The sequence below is a fragment of the Zootoca vivipara genome, chromosome 1 (assembly GCF_965207765.1).
Source record: "Zootoca vivipara chromosome 1, rZooViv2.hap1.1, whole genome shotgun sequence".
NCBI lineage: Eukaryota > Metazoa > Chordata > Lepidosauria > Squamata > Lacertidae > Zootoca > Zootoca vivipara.
In genome coordinates, this window is record NC_142582.1 from 12,774,690 (window position 1) to 12,789,017 (window position 14,328).

Genomic DNA, 14,328 nt, shown 5'->3' on the forward strand with positions numbered 1-14,328 from the left:
CACCATCAACAGACAAAACTTCTGTTGACATCAGTGGAAGTTTGACCTTGCTGGGAGGTGGGGGAGAAATGCATGACTGAATTCTTGTGTCTTCAGTAGAAGGAACAATGTTCCCATGTATTTGCTTTGGCATTACAGCAGCCTTCAGTTTCTCAGAAGAGCTTGAATGCTTTATATTTATGGCACGTAAGGCTCTACCAGCAATTGCATTCCATGCACACAGAAGACAAAAGTATGCTCTGAAGAAACCGGTTCCTTTCTCGCAGCAACATCGTAACCTACAGCACAGGTGGCTGGTTCATGGAATAAACATGTAGTTGCTTGCAGCCTATTTTTGGAAAGCGCAGCAATAATTCAATTTCTGTGGGTGGGTAACAGCTGGCAATGCAAAATGCCCCCCCCTCCCCTTGCCGGTCACAAATTTATTCCTCTTGTAAGCAAGCCTGAGCAATGCAGGTAACGGCGCAATGAACTTCTCCAGAAGTCTGCAAACTCCTGAATCCAGATCTAGTGAACTGCATCCAGTGTCGTTCATACTCAGGCAGGGCCAGCCCAAGACATTTGAGCATCTAAGGCAGACCCCAAAATGGCACCCCCCCTCCTCGCCAGGGAAGAAGGGGGGGGGAGGGTGATCTACCTCAGAAACAAGGAGTGTAAGAAAGATTGACATTGGGATCTGCTGCACCGGTGGAAGCAGGCAGAGGGCTTTCTTGGTAGTTGTGCCTGCCCTGTGGAACACCCTCCCATCAGAGGTCAAGGAAATAAACAACTATCTGACTTTCAGAAGACATCTGAAGGCAGCCCTGTATAGGGAAGTTCTTAATGTTTCATGTCTTACTGTGTTTTAATTTGTTGGAAACTGCCCAGAGTGGCTGGGGTAACCCCATCAGAGATGGGCAGAATATACATAATAATACATATATTTTTTAATTGCCTGAGGCGATCACTTCACCTTGCCTCATGGGTGGGCTGGCCCTGAACTCCGAGCAACCCAATTGAAATGAATGGGCATGCTTAGCACAGTTCCATTAATCTAATTGGGCCAGAGGAGAACTTATTTTGATACAACCTACTAGCAGACAGCAGATATTTCCACTGCTAACAGTTTGGCAAATCGATTTCCCATTCACTTTCCTTTATCCACTCAAGAATTTACATACTGTACTTTAGTCATGTTGCTTCTAAAACATATGACTTGCTTCCTATAAGCAGCAGGTTTTCAGCTTAGATTCCCATCGTAGTAAATGTACTGCACTGGGGTAGTTAATGAATCTGTGCCCCCTCCTGATGCTATTGGACTCCTAGCCCCATCAGCCCCAGCCAGCATGGTCAATGGAGAGGGGTGATGGGAGTTGTAGTCCAACAGCATTTGGAGGGCACCACCTTGGCTACCCCAGTATGGTGGATATTTTCTAATTTGCATTGGTTTTCTTTGTACCTGTCCTGCTTCTATTGCATCCTTTCTGAGATGTTGGTGGTTTCGGCCTGAACATTCAAGGTATGCAAAAAATTGTTGATTCTCCCCATCAAAACAGAGATAGGTAGAGAGAGAGCGAGAGGAGGCGGCATTTTAGCATGATTTCCCTTTCCTTTCAGGCCCTGGCTCTACAAACTACTGTCTGCCAGGAATGTGTCTGTGTATCCTGAACCCTAGGCCTACCTGGCAGCAAGTCAGTTTGCCAAATCCAAAGTCCGAGGGTCGATCCACGCAAGCGAAGTCCAAAGGTCAGGAAGCAAGGTTCAGGGTCAATCCAAAGAGCCACACCCAAAGTCCAGCAGTCAGGATACAGACCAGAATCAACCCCAAAGCACAGTCCCTTGGAGATCCAGAAGAATCCAAACCAAGGTTCCCCAACATAGTTCTGATGTCTTCTCTACTATGCCTGCTGATGGCAGCATCTGGGTTTGATGAGGCCTGTGACTCTCACCTGCCCACAACTCCTCCCAGAGCTAGCGAGCCCCACCTGGCCAGCTAGGGAGCTGGGCTGTGGGCCCTTGCCTGCCTCAGCCTCCTGGAGCATCTCTCCCTCTGCTCCCTATATTTCAGAGCGCACTGTGTCTGTGAAGACCCGGCCGACCTCCTCTGGCTCCTGTGCACTGATTTCCAGCCCCTCGTCATCCTCTGTGAGTACTTCCTGCACCAACCTTTCCTTTCCCCATCTTGCACTGGTGTGTCCCGGTCCCAGCTACACCCTTCGGCAGGATCCTCTTCCCACCTCCCAGTTGTCCTGCCAGTTCATAATAATGATATAATAATAATAATAATAATAATAATAATAATAATAATAATAATAATTTATTATGTATACCCCACTCATCTGACTGGGTTTCCCCAGCCACTCTCCCAACAGAATATTAAAAACGCGACAAAACATTAAAAACTTCCCTAAGCAAGATTGCCTTCAGATGTCTTCAGGTAGTTGTTTATTTCCTTGACATCTGGTGGGAGGGCGTTCTACAGGGCGGGCGCCACTACTGAGAAGGCCCTCTGGCTGGTCCCTGTAACCTCACTTCTTGCAGTGAGGGATCTGCCAGAAGGCCCTCGGCGCTGGACCTCAGTGTCTGGGCTGAACGATGGGGGTGGAGACGCTCCTTCAGGTATACTGGGCTGACGCCGTTTAGGGCTTTAAAGGTCAGCACTAACACCTTGACACTGTGTAACACACAGGGATGAACAAATCTGTTAATTTTGCTTGCTCTGTTTCTAATCCTCATTTGCGTTTCCACATCAGTTTGTGATTTATTTTTTTAATGAAGTCCTCGTTCAAATTTAGTGCGAATTTCTCCTAGCACGTAATCTTTGTATGCAAACATTTTTGCAAGCTGTTTCCCCTAATATAATGCATGTTGTGTGTCATTTCCACTAATATACGTGTTTCCTTTAATATACCCAATTAGTGTGGTTCAAAATTCAGCAAAGTGCCAATTTCGAAGGGTGGTTGTGTTTTAATTTGTGTATCCTCCGGAGGAGGGCAAATCAGGTAGGCTTGCCTTCAAATGGGAACAGAACTAATTTTAAGTTGCAAGAAAGTAGATTCCTCGGAGGTCTTTAAGCAGAGATTGGATGGTCATCTGTCATGGATGAGATTCCTGCATTGCAGGGGGTTGGTCTAGGTGACCCTTGGAGGTACCTTCCAACTCTACAATATGATTCTGTGCCCCCCCATCCTTAGTGACATACGGAACTATGCGCATGACTTCTATCTAGGGAAGGAGGGGATCCTTGAAACAGATGGCGATGTCATACCAGCTGAGGTGCTGTCTCCAAGCATGAGTCAAGATGTGAGACATTGTACAGTCTTGGCATGAGATGCTGGTGAGAAGGTGAAGATCTGCCTTTCCTAATTGCCCTAATGTGTTCCCTTGGTGGGGTGTTTTTTTGGGGGGTGGGGCGGGGCAGGGGGAGCAGTGAAACAAGCCCTCTTCTTATTCCAGTTTTAGATTAATGCCCCAGCCTGCAGATTATTGTAGGTGGTAGTGCATGAACACACGTGTGGATGATGGACCAAGGGAATTTCACACCTTCACCTGCAGACCAGGTGGTTAGTGCTGGGCAGGAAGTAGAAGGCAGAGTGGGCTTAGCAGGTGGCCCATGCCATGTTCAAAATAGATTTAGGAATCTCTTCACCTCTCCTTTTGGGTGGTTGTGTTGCTTTCAAGCGTTCCTTTCCTCCTGGACTATCTGCAACCTGATTTGCGGGTAGCTACTCATGGTAATGAGCATATCAGAGAGAAAAGTATTAGTGTAGCCCCCTCCCTGATGCTAATTTTACAACATCCTTTTGATAGGACCATCCTGCCACCCAAAGCTATTCAGTCAGTCCAAAAATCTATTTTCCATTTGAGACGATGCAGTCTGGGATTCTACCACCGTGTCGCATCAAAACTTTAATGTTAGATAACAAATATACCAGTAAACTAGAGAGAAATAGCTTTACATTATGATACTTCCTGTTTTTCAGTATTCAACAATATGTAGAACTAGCTGACCCGGCCACGCGTTGCTGTGGTTCTTTCCTGTGATCCCCCCCACCCTGTCACGATCCATGACATATCCTGCCCCTCCTCCCTCCACCCCGGCTCATCCCTGTGTTTCCGTAGGATACCCTTCCCTCTGTTGTCCCTGGGGAGTGTCGGCCCCTCCCCCCTGTATCTCCATACCTTGGCCCCCACCCTCGAAAAGGAACGGTTAGGTTCTGGGTTCTATTTCCCAGCATGCACTTTTGTCTGAACCCTCTGTTGTTCCTGGGGAGTGTTGGCCCCTACCCCTGGTATCTTCCTACATTGGCCCCCATCCTTGGAGAAGGAGATGTCAGTTTCTGGGTTCCATTCCCCAGTATTTACTTTTGTCTGAGCCCTCTGTTGTCCCCTCCCCCCTGTATCTACATACATTGGCCCCTGCACACACATCGTGAACATTTCTATATATTTAGATTAAGGATCGGGGGTGATGATGTGCCCTGGGACCCAGAGAACTACTTAAAGAATCCCAACCCGGGGAGGGGGGGTCAAATAGCGAAGCCCCATAGCCCCGTAGCAACAGACAGGCCCAGAAAGAAGGAGGGCGGTCATATGGGGCACTTGGCGCGGGCCTCCGAATCTAAAGGGGGCCTCGGTCAGCATATTCACAATCAGTAAAATGAAAAAAGTAACAAAAGGGTTAAAAACAGGGCCACATTATCTCCCTGGCCTGGGCCCTGTAAGGGCCTGGCAACAGAAGGCGCGCTCTGAAGTACCCAAGTTGTTCAGTTCCATAAAAAACCCAAGAAGTGGCAAGGGGAAGGTAGGGAATTGTAAATAGGGTGGGGGTGTGCACTGCAAATATCTGAGGACTTAAACTGGGGAGAGAAAGTGAATGGTTGTTTTTTAAAAAATAAAAAAGGCACATAGGCTTACAATCAGTTGTTTCTCCTAAAATAAGACATACCCATAAAATAAGACATATTTATTTTTGTCTTGTGGATTTTTTGGGGGTAGTGGTGCTAAATTGTAAAGTAAAAACCCCTTGCAGTGTAGGGGCCTACATAAATCAAAGGCCATGCTGCGGCCTGTGGCAACCCCCCCCCCCCGGCAGGCCCCGACCTCCACTTGGCAATGTTGGTTTTTTGGTGGGGTTTTTTTTGGGTGGGGGTAGTGTTGCTAAATGGTAAAGTAAAAACCCCTTGCTGTGCAGGGGCCTACATAAATCAAAGGCCATGCTGCGTTCTGTGTCAACCCCCCCCCCCCAGGCAGGTCCCGACCTCCACTTGGCAATGTTGGCTTTTTGGTGAGGTTTTTTTGGGGGGGTAGTGGTGCTAAATGGTAAAGTGAGTGGATGTAGCAACCGAGTAATTTCGTTGTTCCCGCAAGGGGACAATGACAATAAAGATATCTTATCTTAAAGTAAAAACCCCTTGCCGTGCCCCCAAGTGCGTTGCTGTGGGTTCCCCCCCCCTGGGCCTGTCAGGGGCCTAAAACAAAGGCCTAGATAATGACCGCCTTGGTGTGTTTCAGTTGCTTGGTTGATGATGATGTCATTTGGTTTGTGGGTATGGCTTAGATTTCACAGGAAGGGAGGGGGTGTACTGTGGGAGGAATTCCACTTGAGGGCGCTGTTTGAGTTGGTGGAAAACCAGGTCTGTACCTGCACAGGTGTGCGATTTGAGGGATTTTTGCCCCCAACAACGCGCGGGGAGTGGCCTGGATCGTTGTGTCAAAATTTCAGGACAATCGGTCAAGCGGTTATGGAGAAAAGTGGAACCTAGATTTTCACGATTTTTACATTTATATATATATAGATTGTAGAGTTGTTAGGGACCCCAACGTGGGGCTCGAACCTGTGACTCTGAGATTAAGAGCCTCATGTTCTGCCGACTGAGCTATCCCAGACAACTTGAGCCACACTGTCTCCATCTCACTTTGAAATGTAATACATAAAGGACCCCTTAATTTTTTTTTTTCAGGTCAGGCATATAATAAAAATGTTCTGGTATTTATTGCCTCTCCACCAAACTATTCCATACCTGTTATGGTGTGTAAAGTCCTATTTCCTTCACTACCGTAGCACTTATTTGATAGACTGTAAGAGCCCTTTGACACACAGCCGACGTGCTCTGTGAACCTTAGTTGGCAAGGGCAGAGTTTATCCTGCTGTTGTCTTCAAACACGCATGTGAATGTTTATGGCTTTTCGTAAACTTTGCCCAGCAAAGATGGATTGATGAGTATAAGGCACATGATGTAGCAACCTTGCTGAAGCTAAGCGGGTCTGGATCAGGCCGGGCCTGGATGAGGAAATGGCTTGCACACTACCCTGGAAATCCATGGAACAGAAATGTAATAAAAACAGTCTGTTTAATTAATTTGTTGGGGGGTTTTATGGTGTGGCGAAAGCAACCCAGTAACATTGTTCCATATTACATTATTATTTTTTTAATCGTTAAATAGGAGCCACTCCTTTTAATTGAATTATTTAACTTAAATAGGGTTAAATCAGGGTGATAACAGGATTGGGAACATAACTGTCTATATTCTACTGGACAACAATGGGTCAAAGTGTGTGGGCCTGCAATCCTTTAGTCTCTGTTTTCCATATCCCCCCCCCCCCAAATGCATTCTATTTACTCATTTATTTCCCGCCTTTCTTATGTCACAGAACCAAAGGTGATATTTATTTATTTATTAAAAAAAAACTTGTATACTGCAATTTCATTTAAAATATCAAAGCAGTGTACAGCAATTAGTACTGGGGGTTGTGCCCCTGCTCTTGTTGTTGCTAATAATAATAATAATAATAATAATAATAATAATAATAATAATAAATTTTATTAGTTATACCTCACCCATCTGGATAGGTTGCCTCAGTCACTCTTGGCAGCTTCCAACATATATAAAAACATAATATAATATCAAGCATTAAAAACCATCTAACCATCCTCATCTACCCCCCCTATCAACCCCCTCACTTTACACCTGAATAACCTCTTCCCTTTACAGTTTGCCCACAACCCCTCCACCCCCACCAACCCCCCTTCCCCTCACAGCTCATCCCTAAACCTGTTCCCCTCACAAGTCTCTCAAACCACACCTTTGCTTATACCTCACCAAACCTCCCTCCCTTTTCATCTCGCTGCTGCTGAGAAGGAAGAAGATAAAAAACTTTATTTCCCCATTTTGCTTCCCCCTTTTGCTGCTGCTGCTGCTGTCAGTGCCTGAAGAGAAGTAAGACTTAATTTTACAATACAGGGTTTTCTCTCTCCTTGCTACAGCAGCAGCCTTGGAAGTGGAGGCAGCATGGGGGCAATGATGTGGGAGAGACTTTCTCCCCTTTCCCACTCCCCACTGCCAAAGGAGAGCTTGCACAGCCCAACCTGTGTTGATCCATTCCACCCTGCCTTCCTGTCCCCACTTCATTCCTTCTTGCGCATCCAAATCACAACCCTTACAACTCAGCCAAACCACGGCCCAGGTGAGCCACAGAAGACAGCCAGGTCAAGACAGCTCCCCAGCAGCCACCCTGCTCTGCTTCTGCTCCCTTCCTCCTCAGACTCCTACATCGCTGAGGCCAAAACGTCATCGGTGGTGTGAGGTGTGCAGCAACGGCTCAGCAATTTGGTTACTGGGGAATTGCCCCGGCCTGTCCTAGCTGTTGCTCTGCACCCGGGCTGCCTGCTCTTTTAGTCGCTTGCCTGCATGCCTGCCCACCTACTGTTCTGTTGTCACACTGCAGTTCCCATTGCTGCCTATAGGTGTGAACTGCAGCATGACGACAGCCTTACAATTTTGTTATATACGAAGGTTACAAAAATGCACGTAAAAATTTAGCTCATCGGCTAACTAGTATTACAAAAGACATTTCCTTAAATTGTCTGCATAAGCCAGGAAACGTCAAAATAGAATATGCCTCCTGGATCCCAGATGGAAGAGCAGCAACTCCCAATATCACGGACTGAACTCTCGTCATTCCCAGTCAACTTAGACAATGGTCAGGGATAATGGGAATTGTAGTCCAACAACATCTGGGAACGCAAGGCTGAAGAGCATTGAACTAAAGCATACCAAGTAGGTTTAATAAAATCCAGATAACGTTTTGCAAAGTCACAAACTTATGTGAATTTATAATAATGTCTGAATTTATAACATGTCTGTAACATGTCCAAGTATTCCAAGTGCTCTGTGTTTTTTTGTTTGTGTGTGTGTGTGTGTGTGTGTGAGAGAGAGAGAGAGAGAGAGAGAGAGTTTTAAACATGTAGAGGTACTATGCTGTCAAAAAGTCCCTTTCCTGGGTTACTTATTGGTGAAGAAAATGTTATCTTTGCACATATGCCTTGGTTAGTATGTGTCTTCCTCACATAATGTTTTTTTCCTTCCAAAACCACATTCTTTTTTTAATCACTTGCAGACATTGGAAAGATGCTGCTGTCAAATTCCTTCTCAGCATATGAAATTCTGTTTTTGCCACTTGCAGTCATTTGGTTGGCGATCTGTTACGACATCCCGCTTGACAGAAGTGGCAGGAAATTTCTTGTTGGTTGTTGTCACAGGCAATTATGTAAACACAATTCCATAGCAGTGAGGTCAAGGACTAAAATAACGTGATAAGGTATTTTATTCCACTAAATAAAATGAAGGGGGGGGAGATGGAATATGAACCTAGCTGTGACAGTCACTAGCTTATCTTATAAATTCTGGTGGCAGCAGGTGAGGAAGAGACTGACACATGACATAATAGATTAGGTGTAAAGTTCAGGTAGCTGGCGATAAAGAGCAAGGAAATGAGAAATTGTGCAAATGGGCTGGACTGAGAACAGTAACTCATTGGGTGCAGCAAGATGTGCTAAATGAAACACCTACCCTACAAAATCATCAATGATTGTTACATGTCAAAACTAAGAGAATTGCAGAACTGTCAGGGACAGGGTGTTCCAAGTGTCCATATTTTCCAGGAACAGTCCTAGAATGTCCTGCTTTTCCTTAGGATTTACCTGTTTTCATTGATGAAATGTTGGAGGGTATGGAATTATGCGACCCCAGCGTTCAGGAGATGAGTAACTATACAACCTTTAGAAGATATCTGAAGGCAGCCCTGTAGGGCGAAGTTTTTAAATGTTTAATTATGTTTTTTTATATATATGTTGAAAGCCACCCAGAGTGCCTGGAGCAACCCATTCAGACGGGTGGGGTATAAATAATAAAATGATGATGATGATGAAGAAATAGGATGGCCCTATTTGCATTGGAGAAATGTTGGAGGGTATTTTGCTTTGGTTTTGCTTCCTAAGGCAAATTAAAATCCCCCCACCCCACATAAGTACACAAAAAGGACCAGCTGAATCAGGCCAGAGGCCAAACTAGTCCAGCATCCTGTTCTCTCAGTGACCAACCACTTGCTCCTGGCATTGAGGCCTAGTGCACTCGTGACTTTAGTAGGGATGGGGAACCTGTTGCCCTTGGGCAGCGTCACCAGTGGTGAAGGATGATAGGAGTTGTAGTCCAGTGGCAATTGGAGGGCCAGAGGTTCCCCAAGCAAGGCATTGTTTCCCCTGATGAGAAGATGGAGGAAGTGAACTTCCATGACAACAGCCTCATACTGTATATGGCATTTGGTAAAACATCAACTCAAATGCTTTTGACAGACTCATTCTGAATCTGTCAGGGCTCCATGCCTCCAAGATTAGGGCACATGCAAAGTAAGCAGTGCAAACCAGGGCTCCCTCCTCCCAGCCGTAACTTCTCAGGTGGGCGCCATTGCCATTAGAAGACAAATGGGGAGGTGTTCATGGTGAGTTGCAGCACCTTGCCAAAGAAGAAGAAGAAGAAGTGGCTTAATATCAAACAATTTGTTGTTTATGTTATGGGTTTGCGCCAGCGAGATATATATATGTGTATATATATATATATATATATATATATATATATATATATATATATATCACTGGTGCAAACCCTTTAACATAATCAACAAATTGTTTTATGTAAAGCCACTTCTTCTTCGGCGATCGCTTGTAGCCAAGATTGTCTTCCATAAACACGATTTTAACAGTGAGTCCATAAGTGACTGTGGAGACCAATTCTGGATCCACATGTCCTTCCACAGGGGGGGACAAAGGGTTTCTAGGCGGGAGTTGATCACAGTGAGATCAATGCCTTCCTCTGAGCACGTTTCTCCCTTTCGTCCTGAGTTTGAGCGTCTTCAAAGTCCATGACACCTTTGATAAAGGCTGTTCTCCAACTGAAGTGCTCATAGGCCAGTGTTTCCTAGTTGTCAGTGCTTATACTACATTTTTAAAGATTTGCCTTGAGAGAGTCTTTAAACCTCTTTTGTTGACCACCAGCATTACGCTTTCCATTTTAAAGTTCAGAATAGAGTAGTTGCTTTGGAAGATGATAATCAGGCATCTGCACAACATGACCAGTCCAACGAAGTTGATGTTGAAGAATCATTCCTTTGACACTGGTGATCTTTGCTTCTTCCAGTGTATGTCAAGCCACATATAGCAGACCAGACACACGTCTTAATCATATATTGCAATTATTATTGTTATAAGTAATTCTGCTAGTACTTACTGATATGGAGTACTGGCACCTTTTTTTTTTCCTGCCCCTTTGTTCTGGCAGTCAGAACACTACTTTCAAGATAAGGGTAAAGGTAAAGGGACCCCTGACCATTAGGTCCAGTTGCGGACGACTCTGGGGTTGCGATGCTCATCTCGCTTTACTGGCCGAGGGAGCCGACGTACAGTTTCTGGGTCATGTGGCCAGCATGACTAAGCCACTTCTGGCAAAACCAGAGCAGTGCATGGAAACGCCATTTACCTTCCCGCCGGAGCGGTACCTATTTTTCTACTTGCACTTTGATGTGCTTTCGAACTGCTAGGTTTGCAGGAGCTGGGACCAAACAACAGGAGCTCACCCCGTTGCAAGGATTCAAACTGCCGACCTTCTGATCGGCAAGCCTTAGGCTCTGTGGTTTAACCCACAGCGCCACCCCATACCACCCCCTAATTTTTTTTAAACAAAAGAAGTACTGATTGTTATTTATTAATTGCTTTGCACATAAGTCCCAAGGCAATGTGCAAAACATTAATGGAAGGCCGTGGTAATATTTTGAGCAACTTCATGGAGATTAGGCAGCGGGCATTGATATTCTAAGGGAAAACACTGTATACAAACATTCCTGTAATGCAGAGCATTTTCTGGTGTAGAAGTTGGTTTGAAAGGGAACACATGCCCCTTAGTGGTCAAATAAGATTATTACACTTAATTGTAACGAGTTCCAATTCTTCCCTATTAGCAAAACTTTCTGATTTTGCTTGCACTGTAATGAATATGCCTATATACTTTGATGAGTCAACACCTATTTGAATCCCCAGTGCAAGAGATGGAAAAAGCTGTATTAAAAAACAACCCAAATGTCTGAGAACAGGGCAACTGAGGTCGTTTCCCTGATATCTCTTTAATATGCCCAACTTTTCCTTGGAAACTTAGGGCTACGGGTTTTCATACAGGGATGTAGGTGGCGCTGTGGTCTAAACCGCTGAGCCTGTTGGACAAATGCTGGCTCCCTTGGCCTGAAAGCGAGATGAGCGCCGCAACCCCATAATTGCCTTTGTCTGGACTTAACCATCCGGGGGTCCTTTACCTTTTTACTGGTGGTGATTCAGGAAGCATAGGCAAGCTCACACGGCCTTTTTACTCTTGATAAATTGTTTGAGAATAGCCATCGTATCCCCTTGTTGACTACCCAGGTAGCGAGTAATACTAACAGGTGGTAAAGCATACAAGATCTTGATTCTACACTCTGGGAGACATAAAAAGCTCTCACCTTTAATCTAAAATGAAGTACCACTGACACTTTCACAATTCACAGTTCAAAGCACCTTTCCTTATGCAAATATACTTTGCAACTTTTAATTGTCTGTAATCAGATGGTTTAAATGGGGGCTGTCTCAAGCTGTGGGAAGGTTTTTGAGTTTTTTAAAATTTGGTTTTTTACAAATATAGAATTATAACAATACAAAATACATATCCAGATTTAGAGATTTCTCCGAATCTCTGGACTTCCCACTTTCCCCTCTATGGGTCCTATTGTCAACCTTTTCAACTGCATATTATTTCATAATCCATAATTCATATCTCTCCATTTTGTCTGTAATATTTGCCACATTACAAGTGTTATTGCAATCCTGCTCATGCTTCCATCTGCTTACAGTGGTCTCCTAGATACGTTATCCATTTCCCCCCATTCTTTATTGAAGTTTTGGTCTTCTTGGTTCCAGAGCCTTCTAGTCAGTTTTGCCATTTCGGCATAATCCAACTGCTTAGTTTGCCATTCTTCTCTAGTAGAGCCTTTGTCTTCTTTCCATCTCTGGGCTACTATCATCCGTGCTGTTGTTGTCACATACATAAAAAAATATTTTCTGCTCCTTTGGAATATCAGTACCTACAAATCCTAATAAAAAACCAGAAGCTGTGGGAAGGTTTTATGGCTGGGTGGCTTGTGCATGTGTTGTGATGTTTCAGGGATGGTGTTTATTATTAGTTATATTTGCTAGTCACTCTGTAACTTATGGGCAGCCCTGCAGCTATTGTTGGACTAAGACACCCCTCAACCCCAGCTAAAGCTCAGGGATAATAATAATAATAATAATAATAATAATAATAATAATAATAATATATTATTTATACCCCGCACATCTGGCTGGGTTTCTCCAGCCACTCTGGGCAGCCTCCAATAGAAAAATGAAATAAAATAATCTATTAAACATTAAAAGCCTCCCTAAACAGGGCTGCCTTCAAATGTCTTCTAAAAATCTGGTAGCTGTTTTTCTCTTTGACATCTGATGGGAGGGCGTTCCACAGGGCGGGCGCCACCACTGAGAAGGCCCTCTGCCTAGTTCTTAGTTTACAAAAATTGTATTTTTTCAAGTTGCGTTTTCGACAGATCAGCTTCGTTTGTTGTGAGGCATTAGTGCAGGCTTCCAAAACCTCAGCCCTCCAGATGTTTTTGGCCTACAACTCCTGTGATCCCTACAGTAGCTAGCAGGACCAATGGTCAGGGATGATGGGAATTGTAGTCTCAAAACATCTGGAGGACCGAGGTTGAGGAAGCCTGCATTAGTGTTACATTAGGAAGAAAAGGGGGAAAGAAAGGGCGGGGGGAATGACGAGTGGTGTGGGGTTGGGGGTGGCAATGCTTCTATTCTTCTACTGTACTTTGTGTATGTGTGGGGTTTCGTGTCAGCGTCACTTGTGTGGTTTCTCTTACTATGTATTCGCTTGTTGTATTTCCTTAGTGGTGAGAAACTGCAACATTTTGTTCCACCTTACAGACCCCCCACTCAGTAGAGTTCAAGTTGTTTTGCTTACGGGTGTGTCTGCTGCACTCTCTTCTCGCAAGTGAGCAGTCTATGCCAGGTGAAATATTAACTGTGTTTTTGTTTTTCCTGGCAGGCAGCGGGGCCTTCTTTGGCTATCACTCGTAGCCGAGTAAGATTGTCTTCCATAAACACGGTTTTAACAGTGAGCCCATAAATGACTGTGGAGGCCAATTCTGGATCCACACGTCCTTCCCCAGTGGGGACATTGGTTTCCGGGTGGGAGTTGATCATATGAGGGTTTGCCAAGCGTGCTTTCCTCTTAACACGTTTCTCCCATGCGTCCTGAGTTCGAGTTTCTCCCATGCGTCCTGGAGCCCTCGCAGGCCAGTGTTTCTCAGTTGCTGGTGTTTATACTACATTTTTTAAAGATTTGCCTTGAGAGAGTCTTTGAACCTCTTTTGTTGACCACAAACATTACGCTTTCCGATTTTTAAGTTCGCAATAGAAGACGATAAACTGGCGTCCGCACAACATGACCAGCGCAACAACTCCCATCACCCAGTCTGACCCAGAGTGCTAATGGGAGTTGGAGTCCAACCCGTGGGTTTTTTTCTTTTCTTTCAAAAGCAAAAGCGGGAAGCTCTTTGTCTCCGCAGAACTTCTACTCCTCCGGGGGCGGGGACACGCCCTTCTCTTCCTCTGAGCCAATGGGAACTTTGGGTTCGCTGCTTCGGCGACTGGAATGTTGAGATTCTGCTCTCTCATTCGCTCCCGAAGGAATGAAAGGGGGGAAAGCGCGGTTTGAGTCGGAGGCGTTGCTAGGCGACGGGGTTTCCCTGCTCAGCACAACATCCCCGCAGGGGAACCGAGAGGAGGGAGACGCGCAGCGGCAGGCGCCTCCGCAGCCCCCCCCCCCAAAAACACCCACTCCCTTTGTATTCAGCGTAGGGACAAGCAGCTGGCTACCCAGCCATGAGTAGCGAGCAGGTGAGGGATGGAAAAATATATGTTTATGTGATTGTGTGTGTTTT

The 14,328-nt window shown here is 45.2% G+C and overlaps 1 protein-coding gene across 1 annotated transcript in view; it reads left to right on the forward strand.

The window, feature by feature from the left end:
- Positions 1–14,146: 14,146 nt before the first annotated feature.
- Positions 14,147–14,328, forward strand: part of DNAH7 (dynein axonemal heavy chain 7) — a 132,167-nt gene continuing 131,985 nt past the window's right edge. Inside the window, exon 1 of the mRNA XM_060281450.2 lies at positions 14,147–14,284. Coding sequence (XP_060137433.2) covers positions 14,270–14,284 — 15 coding nt within the window. The 5' untranslated portion in view covers positions 14,147–14,269. The remainder of the gene's footprint in view (positions 14,285–14,328) is intronic.